Below are 16,942 nucleotides of genomic sequence, written 5' to 3'. Positions count from 1 at the left end.
ATTGTATGATACAGCTTCTACAATGTGACTGTGTGATTGTGAATATCTTGTGTTTGATGATCCTTTCATTCTTGCTTTTTTTTTCTTTTGATGCAGGGTATGGACAGATGAGTCAAAAAAATATGGATACAAAATAAATAATAGGCAGAATAATGGGTAAAATAAGTGTGGTAGTTTGCAATACTGGTGGTCAATGACAGGGAGGGATAAGGTGTATGGAATGTATGAGTTTTTTTATTTTCATTTGCCACAGAAATAACCCAGGTGAGGTGCTGAAAATATTCACAACCAGGAACCAGCAGGTGAACACAATAAAAATAAAATCCTGCTCCTTTTAGCAAAAATGAACTTGGAAAACACTGGTATAGCAGAAAAGAAAATCTTTATTGATAACATCAACCTTCACTCTAGCCAAACCCCAATAGGTCAACTACTTCTCTCCAATCCCATGACAGCAATATCCAGAGGACAGTTGAATCTCCACCCCAACCTGGGAGCAAGTGGTGCAAGTCCACCCATCAATTCCCCTTTTTAGGGTCAGTGACTCCAAACAGGATGCTAATCCTCTACTCCCATCTACTGGTGAGGAGGCAATATGAGTTGACATGTCTCACAGGGATGATGTCAGCAGGGTAGTAGGTCTGAATTTCCACCCAACCAGTGCCCACTCCTTCACTGCAGCAATGAAGCAGAATGAAAACGACCTAGTCAGCACTCCAGTTCCTCCAACAGGGTGGTGTCATCAAGGTTGAATGGGGAGCTGACCTTTAACTCTTACTCAGCAGCAACACAGTGGCAGAAGTCAGCCCTTTGCTATTAACACTCTCTCACCTTCACTGGTGTCAGCAGAGCCCAGCAGGGAGCTTTCCACTCCCACCCAGCAGCAAGGGTATGGAACTCTGCTCCTTTCCTTTCCCAGTGTCAGTCAGGAGAAAGTAGGAAACTGAACCAAAACCTGGGTCTGCATGTTACACACAAACTAATAAAGGACTGAATGGGACCAAAAGTCTCACAACAGAATACTGAAAATGTCCAGGACATAATAAAAAATGACTCATATCAAGAAACAGAATACTAACAACTTGAATGAGAAAAGACAATCACAGATGCCCTATCAAGAGACTCAGATATTGGAATTATTTGACAAGGATTTTAAAGCAGCAATTATAAAAATGTACCTATTTTTCAGGCACTAGTTCGAGGTTATGGTGATAAAGTAGTAAACAAAGTTCCTGCCTTCATGGAACTTGTATGCTAGTGCACATGGATTTTTTCATGTTCACTTTTAACTCCTACTTAATTCCTAACCTTATTCATCACTTTTAAGGTCTTTCCTTCAGAGAGTCTGTTGAATGTGAAACCCTTATTACTGGGTTTCTGTTGTGCATTCTCCTGATAACTGAAAATCAGAATACTAGCTATATGACATGTTTTCTTCAACAGAACTCATGACTGAAAAACTCAGCTCACTCTTCCATTTCAAACGTTACATTTCAAACACATTCTCTGTTGGGTGGACATTATCTGATGAAACTAAAATCTAAATTCTGAAGAACACTTTTACCACACTCATTACTATGTACTGGATTTATCACCTTTATGAATTTTCTGATGAACTTGAAGACGTGAATGCTGACTAAAGCCCTTACCGCACTCAAAACATTTGTATGGTTTATCTCCAGTATGGACTCTCCAATGGTTTTGAAGGTTACAGGCCTGAAGGAAGCTCTTACCACATATGCTACATTTATAGTGTTTCTCCCCCTTGTGGAGCCTCTGATGAAGATGAAAATAAGAGTTCCAAAAGAAACCTTTCCCACACACTTCACATATGTAGGGCTTCTCTTCTGTATGGATCCTCTGATGGGCATGAATATATGAACTCCACCTGAAGGCCTTACCACATGAATCACATTTGTAGGGTTTCTCTCCTGTATGGACTCTCTGATGGTCTCGAAGATTTGAACTCTGACGATAGCCCTTACCACATATCTCACATTTGTATGGTTTCTGTCCTGTGTGGACTCTCTGATGAGCTTTAAGGCTAGAATTACGGATGAAGTTCTTATCACACAAGTCACATTTATATGGTTTCTCTCCAGTATGTATTCTAAGATGGGCTTGAAGATTGGAGGCTTTACTGAACCCCTTACCGCACACCTCACATTGAAATGATTTCTGTCTGGTATGGATTCTTTGATGAAGACCAGAAGTTTGATTATATACCCTATCATATGTTTCCCAGTTGTATGTTTTGTCTCCATTGTGGGCTCCCTCATTGGCCTGAAGTTGTGATGTCTGACCTAAATGTTTATCATACACAGCACATTTATAGAATCTCTCTCCAGTGTTGTTTACACAGCAAATGTTAAGTTCTAAGCTATGATTAAAGCCCTTCCCACATCTGCCACACCTACAAGGCTTCTCTCCTGTGTCAATAAGTTCATATGTGGGAAAGGAGTTCTGATTCAATTTCTTAGCACATACCTGACATCTGTAGGATTTCTCTCCTGTGATGACTTTCTGGTCAGTTTGTAGTTGTAAACTCTCACTGAGGCCCTCACCATACCCATCATTCCTATAGTATTTCTCTCCTGTGTGAACACTCAGATGAATAGGCAGCACTGAGCTATAACTGATGCACTTTCCACATTCAACACATTTATAAGGCCTCTGTCCTATGTGCAAGTGCTGATCAAGTTCAAGATTACAGCCAATGCTGATGTCTTTTCTACTCTCATCAATGATTTGCTCTCTTGGATGGATTACACTAAGCTGGGATGATTTCAAGTCTTTTCCACAATTATTACGGCCAAATGCTTTCTCTCTCCTGTGTACCCCATGACTATCATGGTGATGGGAAAGCCTTTCCATGACACACTTATCATGTTTATAGAGATTATTTCCTATATGCACTTGATAATTCTGTGACTCTCTCAGATACATTTTCCTCCCAAAATCCCAGGTGGTCCTTTTTGGAAATTTTGTATTTTGAATGCTACTAGTACTCTTCCCTTGCAGCTTCATTGCACAGTTCTCATCTTCAGAAACTTGTATAGATTCCCATGCCAACATCTGCAAGGCAGAATCACCTTGTTTTAGCAACTCTGACCTCTTGCATTTAGGATTTATTACTGCATCTTGATTTCTGACTAATTTACTTGTAGATTGTTTCCACATATAACAGCATGTAAGATCTTCATGCAAAATGTATCTTAATGCAACTTCTTGAAGAGTCTTGACTTCATTTTTATTCCTATTTCCTGGAGGGATAAGGAGAATTCAGAGATGATACTGTTCACAAGAGATTGCTCAGAGAAACAAAGATTTCACATGCAGACCACACTGGAAGACCTATTCAACCACTGCAAAGTCCAGCTTGACTTTGCTTTTCCATGCCTATGGAAACAAAGAAGTAGTGACTATGCTGTTATCCACTGTTTAATGGGACTCATTTAGAAATATACCAAGTCTTATGTACGTGGTCAAGGTTAGAAATAAGGAGCCTGCACTGCAACAAAAACATGTCCTACAAAGTTATAATAGAGGAGAAACTTTACCTCTTGTCCATAGGAATAAACACTTTAAAATCTGTTCTTCTTCTTTTTGCAAGTTTATAGGATCTACATAATCCTAGCTAATTATACATTTCAAAACAAGGGCTGTGAGTGCAACCTACAAATCTGTATGTGGCAAGGAAGTGCAAAATATCTAGAAAAGCCTGAATTAATCTTTTAGTGGATACAGATGGATTATCATGATATGCTAATAATTTTCAAGGAGAAGAGGGGATGTCCTCAGAAAATCTGAGAATATATTTGCAAAAGAAAATATCTCTGCTATTTCAGTAAGGAATCCATAAGATGGCACCTTTATTTCCTTAATTTGGTCATTGAATCATCATGTCAATGAGCTACATTTGAGAGAATTTCCCTTGACTTCAATGAATATCTAGTATACAATATTCCACTGGTGAACATTATGACCTCAAAAAATTCTGGAAATTCATTCCCATAGTTGACACTTGCAATGGGAGTGAACCTTTCATAATTTTTGTTATTTAACTGTTCTAAATTTTTGGATAAACTTGAATGGTCAATATTTTCTTCTTGATTTCATAGATATATAATTATATATACCAAATGATGCTGCAGCACCCAGCATACAAGATAGCTCCCAATGACTCCTCTAGGTAGTCATACCATTTAAAGTCCCCTCCCACAGTGTATCAGTATTAGTCTCTGAAATCAATAGAATATGGCAGAAATGATAGTATGTCACTTCCAAGAGTACATCATAAAAGATTTGTGGCTTCTTCCTTCTGCTCTTGTTTTTGTTTGCTCTGGGGGAAATCAATTGCAGTATCTTGAAGAGACTCGGGCATCTCTAGCAAAAGGCCCACTTAGAAAGAATATGCCTGCTGCCAAGAGCCAGTGAGGAAATGAGGCTTCTGGCCATGAACCATGTGAACAAGTCCATCTTTGCAGCACATCCTCCAGCCCCAAGTATGCTTTTAAGTGATGGCAGCACAAGTCAACACCTTGCTGCAAACTTGTGAGATGGTGACCTACATAAAGTGCTCCTGAATTTCTGACCCTTGGAAACTGTGTAAGAGAATAAATAATTGTTGGTATAAATTGCTAAGTTGGGGTGGGTGGGTAATTTATTATACAGCAATAGGTAACTAATACAGACTTTGTACTTGGGGTGCTTCATAACAAAAGCCTAAAATTGTGGGAGTGGCTTTGGGAACAGGCAGCAGGGGCTAAGCTAGAAAGCCTTTCAGGAGTGTTAGTGAGGTGCCTTAAGGCTTTTTGTATAAGTCTGGACTTTGAGGAGGCTGGGGAAAAACTAAAGGGAAGTGACAAAATGTAATCGGGAACTGGACAAAGGTGGATCCTTATGTAGTGGCACAAAATTTAGCAACACTATTGCCTGTGGTTATGAAGAAAGTAAAAAAAAATGTATTTAATAAACTAGGTACCCTAGCTAGCCAGTGTTGAAGGTGCTACCTAGTTTCTTCTTCCTGCTTACAATAAAATGTGAAAGAGAAAATTAGCTAAAGGAAGTACTGCTAAATTAATCATACTCAATAACTGCTGGCTTTAAATATCTTGATGGTAAACGATGTTATAATTAAGAAATAACATCTGAGTAAAGATGAAAGTCAGGGCCCTCTCAGCAAATATGGTCTAAAGAAAAACTTAAGGGCATGAATGTGAAATTTGCTGTTAAGACCTGTGAAACATCATTGCTTCAGAGCACTGTTCAGTTAGATATGAGGCCCTCTAAAAGAGTTCAAGTCCATGACTGATCCTTTCAGTCTAAATGGCATTATTTCTTAGCCTCAATAGAAAATGGTCCCATCTGTCTGGAAGGGACTGAGTAAGGAGCAAAGGATAGGAAATGAATTCAGAGAGTTAGTGGATGGCTGGGTTATGTAAAGCACTTGGAGGCCATTGGAAGGACTTTGCATTTTGCTGAGTGAACTGGGAAGGTATGGGACAGTTTTGAACAAACAAATGACATCACCTGACTTACATTTTAAAGGACTCCTCTGGCTACTTTGCAGAGAATGGACTGTAAGCTGGCAAAAGAGGCAGGGTGGCAGAGAGAAAGGTGTTCTAATCAAAGCAGAGTAATGAAATATGGGGGCTTGGCCTAGGTGGTATCCAAAGAGGTGATGAGAAGTGGAGGACCTAGGGTTGTTAATTACAAGGATGTGGCTGCATGGTTCTCACCTGAATATTCATCCTGAATTGCTGACTCAATCATTAAAAGTTCCTCTTCTTTCCCCAAATGTAATATTATACCTGGTTTCAAGGGTTGATAGCCTATGAAAGGGAAATGGCATATGAATGAGGTGAATAGATCAAAGGCAAAAATCATTTAAATTTTAATTCTAATCCCATAATTTTCATGTGCTCTGAAGTGGGTTGAATTGTGGTTCCCTAAAGGTGGCTTTCACCTATAGCCTGCAAGTGTGACTCTATTTAGAAAAGGTCTTTAGGGATGTAATTAAGATCTTGAAAGAAGATCTTCCTGGATGAGAGAGGTCCTAAATCCAATGACCAGTCACCTTAGAATAGATTGAGAGGCAGAAGGAGTGAAAAAAAAAGCACAGGGATGAAAAGGTCATGTGACAATGAAGGAAGGGAATGGAGTGATGCTTCCACAAGCTAAGGAATGCCAAGAGCCTCCAGAAGGTGGAAGGATTCTTTTCTAGAGATGTGGAGGGAGTGTGGCCCTGTTGACACATTAATTTTGGGCTTCTGGCCTCTACAACTAGAAAATAATACATTTCTGTGGTTTTAATCTATGTAGTTCATTGTCATTTGTTTGGATAGCCCTAGGAAACTAATATAAATTCTAAGCAATATTTTTCAAAATTTTGGTAGGCATCTATTGTAATAAATACTTTTTATGTTGTGATCCAGGACACAAATCCATTAATGTAAATCATTGTATCAAGTGATCAAATGATCTGATTCTAACCATTATCTATTGTTGTCACATCTTCCATGTTTTTATTCACAATTTCTGTTGCATGATATGTCATTTTCTAAGAAGGAGCTATGATATTTCTATTCTATTTCATCAAACATTATTAGGATGCAACTAAAGAATTGATTTCATAACCCAATGACTCATCAATCTTAAAACCACTCATCAATCTTAAAACCACTGTCCAGGGGGTGCAAGTGTTGTTCAGTGGTAGAATTCTCACTTGCCATGCAGGAGACTTAGGTTCGATTCCCGGCCCATGCACTTGCCCAAAACAAACAAGCATGGAAAAAGAATGAAATGTGATCCCACCATATAGCATATAAAAAAACAAAGAAACAAACCACTGTCCACTGAAACAAGGCCAGCATTGAGAAGAGAGATGTCTGGGAAGCTGTTTTGGATCCTGCAACTGCAATAGCAAAATGTCCCACAGGAATTAGAAACTCAGATCCTCAAGTTCAGGGAAGCATTTCAAGTGTCCTAAAGTCTTAAACATCTGAGGATACAAAGACATTCTAGGGGGATAACATTAGTGCAGAGGGCTCCTCTCCTCACCTATAGAGAGCAGGTTCCTGAAGTTCTCCACCATCACATCTTGGTACAGTTTCCTCTGAGGGGCATCCAGCAGCCCCAGTTCTTCCTTGGTGAAGACTATGGCTACATCCTTGAATGTCACTGCCTCCTACAATATGAAACACAACTCATCAATCTTAAAACCACTGTCCAGGGGGTGCAAGGGTTGTTCAGTGGTAGAATTCTCACTTGCCATGCAGGAGACTTAGGTTCGATTCCCGGCCCATGCACTTGCCCAAAACAAACAAGCATGGAAAAAGAATGAAATGTGATCCCACCATATAGCATATAAAAAAACAAAGAAACAAACCACTGTCCACTGAAACAAGGCCAGCATTGAGAAGAGAGATGTCTGGGAAGCTGTTTTGGATCCTGGGAAACTTGAGTTAATTCTAAGTAATTTTCTCTTCTTCCCTATTCCACACATGACTTTTCCACAATCATATCAAAAGTTTGTGCAACTAAAAAACAATCCCTGGAAAGAACCAGTCCCAGTTGGGTAGAAGTGGCAACTCCAGGATCTACAGCCAGGGCTCTCTGGGCTTTGGTGAGGCTGCCCCAAGTACCATCTTCTGGCAGCCATGAGTTTGTGCTGATTGTTGCTGTCATTACCCCAGCTGTCATCACCTTTTCCTCCTCCTCCTGGGCTGGCTTGATTCCCTTCTTGCTGCTGCCTCCTCCCAGGCTGGGGTCCTGGTGTCTTTTCCCCTCAAGGAGCAGCTCCTGCAGCTACTGCCTTCTCATTCATCCTATTGCACCATAGGTTGCACAGGATCTAAGATGTCCAATGCTGGTGGGCTTCCAGTTGTGCCAGGAACTGGTACACAGCTCAGGACTTCAGCTGAATGCACATCTAGAAAGTTGGCTTTCACAAGTACAGTCGACCAAAAGACTGTTACAGCCACTATTGCACCCCATGCAGGATATATGTACTGTGGGTCTTGTGCTTCCCATGCTTACAAATGAGTGGATCCATCTACTAACAGGAGAATTTTCATCTTTGGGCCTTTCCATCATGTGCCCCTCTCTCGATATGTAATTTCCAGAGTAGATATATATAGGACATCTTTCTATGACCTTTGTATTGATCAAAAGATTTATGGAGAACCATGGAAGACAGAAACGTTTGAATGCATGTCTCTGCAGACAGATGAAGATGAACACAGTACTGAAATGCATTTGCCTTACACAGCTAAAGCCATGGAAAGCCACAAGGATGCATTTACCATTATTCCTGTACTGGCTGGAGCTCTGAGTGAGTCAAAAGAACAGGAATTTAGAAAACTCTTCAGTAAATATCTAGCAGTTCCTAGTAAGTCATTACCTCTGATTTCTGTCATTGGGGTCAAAGGTTCTGTTACAGTTACAGTTTCTATGATGAATCCCAGCAGAAGATTTATAGATCCACTGAACATCAAGATAAAATGGGTATGAGTATTATAGAACAATTAGACCCTGTATCTTTCAGCAATTACTTGAAGAAATACAAAAATACAACATGTGGAAGACATCCCATTGGGGTGGTATTAAATGCTATCACAGAGCTCCAGAAGAGTGGAATGAATATGTGCTTTTCCTTTTTGATATGAGCTTTTTCTTTTTGAATTATACCCAGTCAATCCAGGGTAGAATCTGGCAAGACAGTTCAGTGAGGTATACAGCTGGAGAACTCACAGTCCACTGAAGCAATATGAATCCTCAGGGATGCTACCTGCACATACTCATACTCTGTCTTGGTCCCAGCCTAGTCCCTACAGCCTAGTTTCTGGTTTGGGTGGATTCTGAAACCTCAAAACAATAGAACTTTCCCCCCTCCTTTTCTAGTAAGGGTAGACCTTCCTTAATTTCAACTCATTAAAAAATGCTTTATTGTTTAGGGCAGTGGAAGGCAGGCTGGCAGGCATCGAAATATGTTAAAAAAAGATGACAATATAAAGGCACAGTTGTGGCAGACAGTTTTTTGAAAGTAACCGCAAAACATCTACCATATCATAAATTTGTACACTTTGCAGACTTGTGCACATATATTTCTGCTTTCAGTATCATTTTGCAAATTGTACACAAAGAAGGACAGATGGTTTTTAATGAATAAATTACACTTATAAAGGATCTGTATTAGATTATGATAAATCTCTGGTTATAGACTATTATGACCCATGTTGTACAACAGATACCATCTATTTTAGTTGCTAATAAAAGGATACACAACTCAAAAAATAATGATCCTTGTACATTTAATTAGTTGCCACTGATGAGCATGTCTAAAGTGAGCCCCCTCAACTGTAACTTTTAATCACAGAGTATATGCATTTCAAACTTGGATTGATAATACCAAATTGTGCCAGAATATTGGTTGCTTCAATTTAGTTCCAACGGGGTCTGATAATTTCCATCTTTCCTTTCTCACTCATACATTCACTAAACCTGGGAATATGATTTTGTTACCCTTTAAAAAATCAAAAGGCCTTCAGTTACCTTTCCTGGAGAATTATATAAATTATCCTCTGTGTTCTCAAGGCACATGGCACCTGTCTGTGACAACCATCTATGAGAGCACTCAGAGGGTTGAAGTTAATATCAAAGTTTCTTAAACCAAAACACCTCAGTTTAAGTTCCAAAGCTCCACCTCTTACTAACTATATGGCCTCAGAGATATTCATTAAACTCTCAATTTCTTCACCTGCAGAAAGGTACCCACCTCATAAGATCCTCTACAAATTAAATGGATGTCCATAAAGTTGTTAGAATTGTCCATTTAGTAGCTACCAGCTCCATGTGGCTATGTACATTTAAATCAATTAAAAGTGAAATCAAATTTAATATTCAGTTTAATGTTCACACTAGCCACATTAATCAAAAGAAGGCATGCATGGCTAAATCAATATAAAAATGTAATCACACACTTACCACAGTAGCAGCAACCACAATCCTAGGCATTCATCCCAGAGAAATAAAAATAAGTCCACAAAAAACCTGTACATGAATGTCCATAGCCATTATATCTTAAATAGCCTAAAACTGGAATTTATCCAGGTCCTTCAGTGGGTGAATGGTTAAACAGACTGTGGTATAACAGTGTATGGAATACCACTCAGCAATAAAAGCAATGAATTATTGATACATGCAGTTTGGATGGAACTTAAGGACAATAGAGTGAAAAAAGCCAATCTCAAAAGTTTGCAAACTGTATAATTCTATTTGTATAATATTTTCAAAATGACAATATTGTGGACATAGTCAGCAGATTTGGTAGTTGCCAGGAGTAAATGTTGGCAGAAGGTGGGAGTATAGATGTCACTATAATGGGCTTACCAGAGATCTTTGTGGTGATAGAATAGTTCTGTATCTTGACTGCAAGTGGTAGTTATACAAGTTTACACATGTGCTAAAATGACACAGAGCTGTAGACACACATTATACCAATATCAATTTTCTGGTTTTGATATTATACTATAGACCCTTAAGATGTAACTTTTGAGGGACTTTGGGTGGAGGCTACATGAGACTTCTCCCTACTATCTTTGCACCTTCTCTTGAATCTCTTTTGTAGCTTTAATTGTGGTTTCTCTGGTATTACATTATATACACATAATATAACTCAACCTGTCTGGATAGCTCATTTGAACAACTGAAATACAGGGAACTCAGAATAAGAATGAGGGCCTTTAATTCTGTATAGCTTAATGTAATGCCTGGATACATCCTAGAACACATTAAACAGATAAACAAAATGCATTGGCAAAGTCCCTTGAGGGATGGGGAAAAAACATGGAAGGATTAAACTTTACCATCAGGGAATCTTGATACTGTATCAATCATTAGCGACACCCAAATCAATAGGTCAAGCCCTTGATCTTGAGGCTTATTCTTGTGTGAAGCTTATGTAGTTATGCCTTAGAGTTACTTCTGGAGGAACTCTTTTGTTGCTCAAATGTGGCCTCACTCTCTCTAAATCCAACTCTGTAAGTGAAATCATTGCTCTGCCCCATAAGTGGGACATGACATCCTGAGGTGAAAATCTACCTGGTGATGTGGGAGATGATTCCTAGGGATGAGTTCAGCCCTGGCACAGTGGGATCAACAATTCCATCCTGACAAAAATGGAGAAAATATGTGTAACTAATAAAGTATCAGTGGCTGAGAGAGTCCAAAGATTAAAGAGACTACTCTGGTGGTCACTCTTATGCCAGCTTCGGTTAGACATTGCTTCCTCTCATAACTTGCCAGATCCCAATCAAAACCATTCCAGACAATCCTAAAGGACACCTAGGGCAATATATAAGACTCTACAAAGTTTACATGCATTAGGGAAACTTTCCAGGAACCTACAACCTCCAGAATGATCCCTGGACCAGATAAGTCCTGAAACCTAGAAGGCCCAGCCTTTCCAGAACATCAGCTAGCTCCCCCTACCTACCCCATATTACTGACAGCCTCTTCCAACATGAAAAAGTTAGAATGGCCATAGCCCAAATACCCTTAAAGAAGGGGACAGCAAGATCAAAGCTAATGGTGCAGTTATACAGAGAAGGTAGGGTTTAACAAATGAATATGATTACTGAATCATTAAATTGATAGTTCTTTTAGTTTCCAGTATCTTAGAGCACCTAGAAGTAAAAACCTAAAATTGTGGAATTGTAACCCTTACCAAACTCTGAAATCCGTTCTACAACAATTGTTGTGCTATGCTTTGAAATTTATTGCTTTCTTTTTATGTTATTTTTCACAAACAAGAAAAAAGTTGGCTGTGATGATAAAAAAAATATTTATTCCATCTAGCTTCCTATATTCTAGAGCAGTTAGAAGGAAAAATCTGAGAGGATCATATGGTAGCCCACGATAAACTCTGTGATCTCTCCTGCAACAACTTGTTAATGAGTGTTTTGAAAGCACTGCATTTTTCTTTCTTTGCTTTGTATATATGTTAATTACACAATAAAAAGTTTATAAAGAATAAAAGGGACCCCTCCTTCTGCATCTCTAACTGACCTCTCAGCCAGGGGCCCTCGAGCACTGAGCAATGTGCCTAACTCTAAGCAGCAAGCCTAACACAAGATCCCATTACAGATTACAGGACTATTGTTCTCATTCTGGGCATCATGGGAAATGAAAGCTGGTAGAATGAACTGGCTACAGGAATGGTCTCTGGGGCCAGAAGATCAAGAGGCAAATCCTGGTTCTGCTACCAACTGATGGTGGTAAAGTTAATTAACCTCCCTGAGCCTCAAATCCATCAACTACAAAATAAGAAAAATATTGTTCACTTCACAGGGTTGTTCTGGTGGTTACATGTGTGAGAAGGTACAAAACTCCTGATTTCCCTACTGCTGCAGAAAAACAGATTGTTGTGAATCATACATTGTCTTTGAAGATGTGTTGTCATCATTTTTAAAATGAGGTAAAATACATGTAACATATATTAACCATTTTAAATGAACAATATAGAAGCATTTCATACATTCACAAAATTGTGTACCCACCAACTCTACACAGCCTTTGAATATTTTCATTATCCCAAAAGAAAATGTCATACCTATTAATCAGTTGCTGTTAGGCAGAACCCCTTCTCCCATGATGTTGCAACCCCCTGGCAAGTATTCCAAGAAGCTTCTCCCACCCCAACTCAGCCAGTAGTCTCATGATCGTACCCTACATTCACCCTTTGGCAATTGCATTCCTATGACAACCCCCTTACTCACCATCCACCCTCTGGCAGTTGCAATTCTGCATCACCACAGTGGCATTTAAATTTTGAACCCCACCAATGAAGAGTTGCCAACTCCCAACTTAGCCCATTGCTTTCAAAACCAACCAATGGAAACCTGCCAACTTCCCACCCCAAGCTAGACAAAGAAAACCCATCACCTCCCTTTCCCTATTTCCTGCCAACCATCTTATATAACATGAACCGTTCCTTCATTTGGGGCTGTTGCCATCTTAAGATTCAGCCTACCTGCTCATAGCCTCACAATAAAGCTCATTTGAGTTTTGGTCTCTTTGCCTCCCTCCTGGTCAAAAAACCTATCAGTTGCTGCCCCATTCCCTCCTCCCTTAAATCTGTGGCAACCACTAATCTGCAGGCTAACTCTATGTATTTACATGTTCTGAATACTCATATATAAAGAATCATACACTCTGTGATCTTTGGTGCCTGGCTTCTTTCATTTAGCGATGGTTCCAAGGTTCATCCAGGTTGTAGGATTTATCAGTACTTCAATCCTTTTTATGGCTGAATAACACTTCACTGAATGAATATACCACAATTTCTTTATCCAATTACCCATTGATCTTGTTTCACTTTTTGGCTACTGGGAGTAACTGTAAGGAATACACATGTACATGTATATTTCAGTAACTGTTTTCAATTTTTGGGGGGAGATATGTTTAAAAAAGGAGTCTTTTGTGACATTCACAGTTATAGACCATCCAATGCTTTGTCTTGAGAAATTCACCTTTCCCTCCAAAACATCATTAATTCTCATTGGTGCTATTACTTAAAAATTTGTCATCCCAGAGTGCTAGTTAATTGACATTACCCTCTGGATCCTTAAAAGATACAAAGACTTGTGCATTTTCTTCCTGTAGCCAAAAGCATCTCAGTGGTATATCCTCTTTCCTTCCATGATTCTGCTTTTTTCATTTTAAACAGAAGCTTGACCATCTCTGTCTCACTGTAACAACAGAACTACTCCAGGGTAGATTTGGGGATAAGTGACTCCATTCAAGCCTTGGCAAGGCAAATCTGTAGACACAACAAGGAAGTAGGGGTTGTGCAGGACTGGGGGATGAGGGAATTGGAGGAGGGCAGGGGACAGCTAAAGAATGTGAGGTTTCATTTTGGGCCAATAAAAATGTTCTGGAATTAGACTGTGGTGATGGTTGCACAATCCTGTGGATATTCTAAAAAGCCCTGAATAGTACTTTTCAAAAAGGTGAATTTTATAATATTATGTACATCTCAATGAACAGGAAATAAAGAAAGCCTGGCACAGTACCTGATATATTATATAAGCTCTCAGTAAGTGATGATTTGATGATTTTATCCTTATTTAACAGAGGCAGAAGTTGAGGATTATTGAGAATGTTACCTGAGGTCACAGGTCTGCAAGAGGTGAGACAGCATTGGGATCTAACCAGAACTCTGGAGCATGGGTCCCTTATCTTGTCTCCATGAGGTTTCTAATCACACATTCAAGAGATGGGAGGGATGTACATATGGATGGGGAAAGGGGGGATAGAGACTATATGGCCTCTGCTGAAAATGATCTGCTAAGAAGGAATGGAGTCAGCTCATCAGGATTCTAATACTGACTCTTTCTAACTTACAGGCTTTTAGGGCCTGTTTCCTCATCTACAAAATGGGGATAATAATGGCATCTACCTTAAAGGGTTAGTAAGAAGTGATGATGAATAGACACAAGTAAGCACTCAAATATGACAGCTATCCATGATCTTGGGTCTTCCTACTCCAAGCAGAGGTCCTCTAAAAGGGAAGAGATGACAGCAATGAATCCATTCTTAAAGCTTGGGAGAGAGATCAGTTCATTTAACTTCCAATTCCCTTTGTTCTGGCTTAGTTTGCAGCCTCATGCTCTGCTCAGTAACAGGGTTTTGCAAAGAGACGTGACAGTTTAGAGTATAGACATAATTTTTTTTGTATGCTGCAGGTTACATTTCATTATTTTTCCATGTAAGCATCCCATTATTGCAGCACCCTTTGTTGAATCTTTGTTGGTTTAGTTTTGGTTTGTTTGCTTTGCTTGTTTGTTTTGGGGGAACTGCATGGACTGGAAATCAAACCCTGTCTGCCGCATGGCAGGTGAGAATTCTCCTACTGAAATATCTTTGCACTCCAACATTTTACAATATTTAGTAGGAAAATCAAGTGGGGTCTGGTTGCCTGACTCAGTTCAACTCACTAGCTGCAACAAATCACCTTTCTAGGCTGGAATTTTCAAATTTTGCTCATGCCTGGTTTGTCAAGTCCTCTCATGCCTTTCCTCATGTTACTCCAATTAATAAAGGATAGGTTTCCTCTTTCTTCTCCTGAAGAATTTTCACTCATCCTTCAAATGCCTCCTCTGAAAGTCTTCCATCACCATGTCAGGGAGGGAAATTAAAGATTTAAACACTGCTTTGCCTGTGAGATGATTAACACTTATTAGTTCTTTTAACTCCATGTCTCATATACAGGGACTGCTCAAATATACGAAAATTAAGAATGGCTGAAGATACTCTCAGTCAGGTATGAAATGGACTAATTATCTCCAGGATCCTCTGAGCTGTAAAAGTCTGAGGTTCTCCTAATTGGAAGGAGCAAAGCATAAATTTTATCTTTCAATTTCTTCCTTTGAATCTTTTATTTGCCTTGCTTGAGCAACATAAAAGGTCATCCTTAGAACAATTTATAAAAGGATCATGGACTTTGGAAATGTCAAGTCCTTTCATTTGTGTATTTATTCATTCCTTTATCAATTATTATCAGTCTTTCTTCAAATTGCATCTCCTCCAAGAGATTTTCCTTGGATATCCTTTATATAATTTAACTACACCATGTACCATTTCCCATCCCCCATACACCCACTTTTTGTATTTAGCACTCATCACTTACTGGCATGTTTTATTTATGTTGCTTGCTTAATTTATCACCCTTTTTAGAATATAAGCCACACTGTTTTGCTCACTGTTTTTCCTCCAGTGTCTAGCAGATTTCATGGGCTGTATCAAGGACTCTACAGAGATTTGTTGAAAAAAATGAATGGCTGAAACTTGATGTGATTAAAATGGGAAACATGATGTTGTATATGCTATTACAACAAAAAATTATTTAAAGTGTATGGCTCATGAATAGTTGATAGAAATATATCCTATATTACATTAGAGCAGAGCTTCATTACCACCTACTGGAATGACTCATTTATTCATTTACTTATTCATTCAACAAGTATTTATTGAACACCTCTGTCATGGTTAGGGACAGGTGTCAACTTGGCCAAGTTGTGGTACCTGTTCATCTGATTGGACAAGCACTGGCCTGTCTGTTGCAATGAGGACATTTCATAGGATTAGGTCATGATCAGGTTAGCTACATCTACAGCCGATTCCATTTGTAATCAGCCAAAGGGGAGTGTCTTCTGCAATTAGTGATGCTAAATCCAATCATGGGAAGCCTTTTAAGGAGGACTCAGAGGAGACAGGTTCCATTCCTGCTTTGGCTGGTGAGCCTCTCCTGTGGAGTTCATCCAGGCCATCCATGGGAGTCATCGGCTTTGGAGCCTGCCCTGTGGATTTTGGACTCTGCGTTTCTACGGTCACGTGAGACACTTTCATAAATTTTATATTTGCAAGTGTTCCCTGTTGATTCTGTTTCTCTAGAGAACCCTAACTAATACATCTTGGTACCAGGAGTGGTTCTTAAGGAACAGAATCTTAAAAATGGGTTTTTATGAATGGTTTTCTACTCTGACCGGGCTCAGAGACACTAAGGACTCTGATTCCCATAATCAGAACGGCACTCCCAATCCATGGACTGAGTTGGCAAAGGAGATAGTCAAAATATCATCATTCGATTCTCCTAATGCTTCGCTTGTACGAAGCCAGACTCTGGGGGATAATGTTTTTGACACCTTTACAGAGTTTTGTAGAAATAAGAGTTATAGAGATGTTGGTTGGTTGTTGTTAGATACACTGTCTACATTAAAGGGTGAAAGGGATGGGCTTAAGGCTTCAAACAAGAAGCTTAAGTGCCATCTGAAAGATGTAGAGGTTTCTATGAGTATCCTGAAGGAAAATTTTATTTCCTGTAGCCGTAGACTTGAGATCTCTGAAAATCAGACTCAGAATCTTATTGTTAGAGTAGCAA

General features: G+C 39.3%; 1 protein-coding gene and 1 pseudogene across 4 annotated transcripts in view; one reads left to right on the top strand and one right to left on the bottom strand.

Moving 5' to 3' along the window:
- Positions 1-365: 365 nt before the first annotated feature.
- LOC143659038 (uncharacterized) overlaps positions 366-16,942 on the bottom strand; it is a 45,959-nt gene continuing 29,382 nt past the window's right edge. For 3 of the 4 annotated variants that reach the window (XM_077131543.1, XM_077131542.1, XM_077131544.1), the window contains 3 exons: positions 7,063-7,189; positions 5,742-5,834; positions 366-3,263 (listed from right to left, as the gene is read on the bottom strand). In XM_077131543.1, the coding sequence (XP_076987658.1) occupies positions 1,576-3,263; positions 5,742-5,834; positions 7,063-7,189 (1,908 nt within the window). In that variant the 3' untranslated portion in view covers positions 366-1,575. Of the gene's footprint in view, positions 3,264-5,741; positions 5,835-7,062; positions 7,190-11,103; positions 12,908-16,942 lie in introns of those variants that run through there. The other variant, XM_077131545.1, reaches the window with a different exon arrangement.
- Positions 7,997-8,764, top strand: LOC143659041 (uncharacterized; annotated as a pseudogene).

The sequence above is a fragment of the Tamandua tetradactyla genome, chromosome 16 (assembly GCF_023851605.1).
Source record: "Tamandua tetradactyla isolate mTamTet1 chromosome 16, mTamTet1.pri, whole genome shotgun sequence".
NCBI classification, from domain to species: Eukaryota; Metazoa; Chordata; class Mammalia; order Pilosa; family Myrmecophagidae; genus Tamandua; species Tamandua tetradactyla.
Note: the sequence above shows the minus strand (reverse complement) of the source record. Positions and strands in the feature narration are given on the sequence as shown.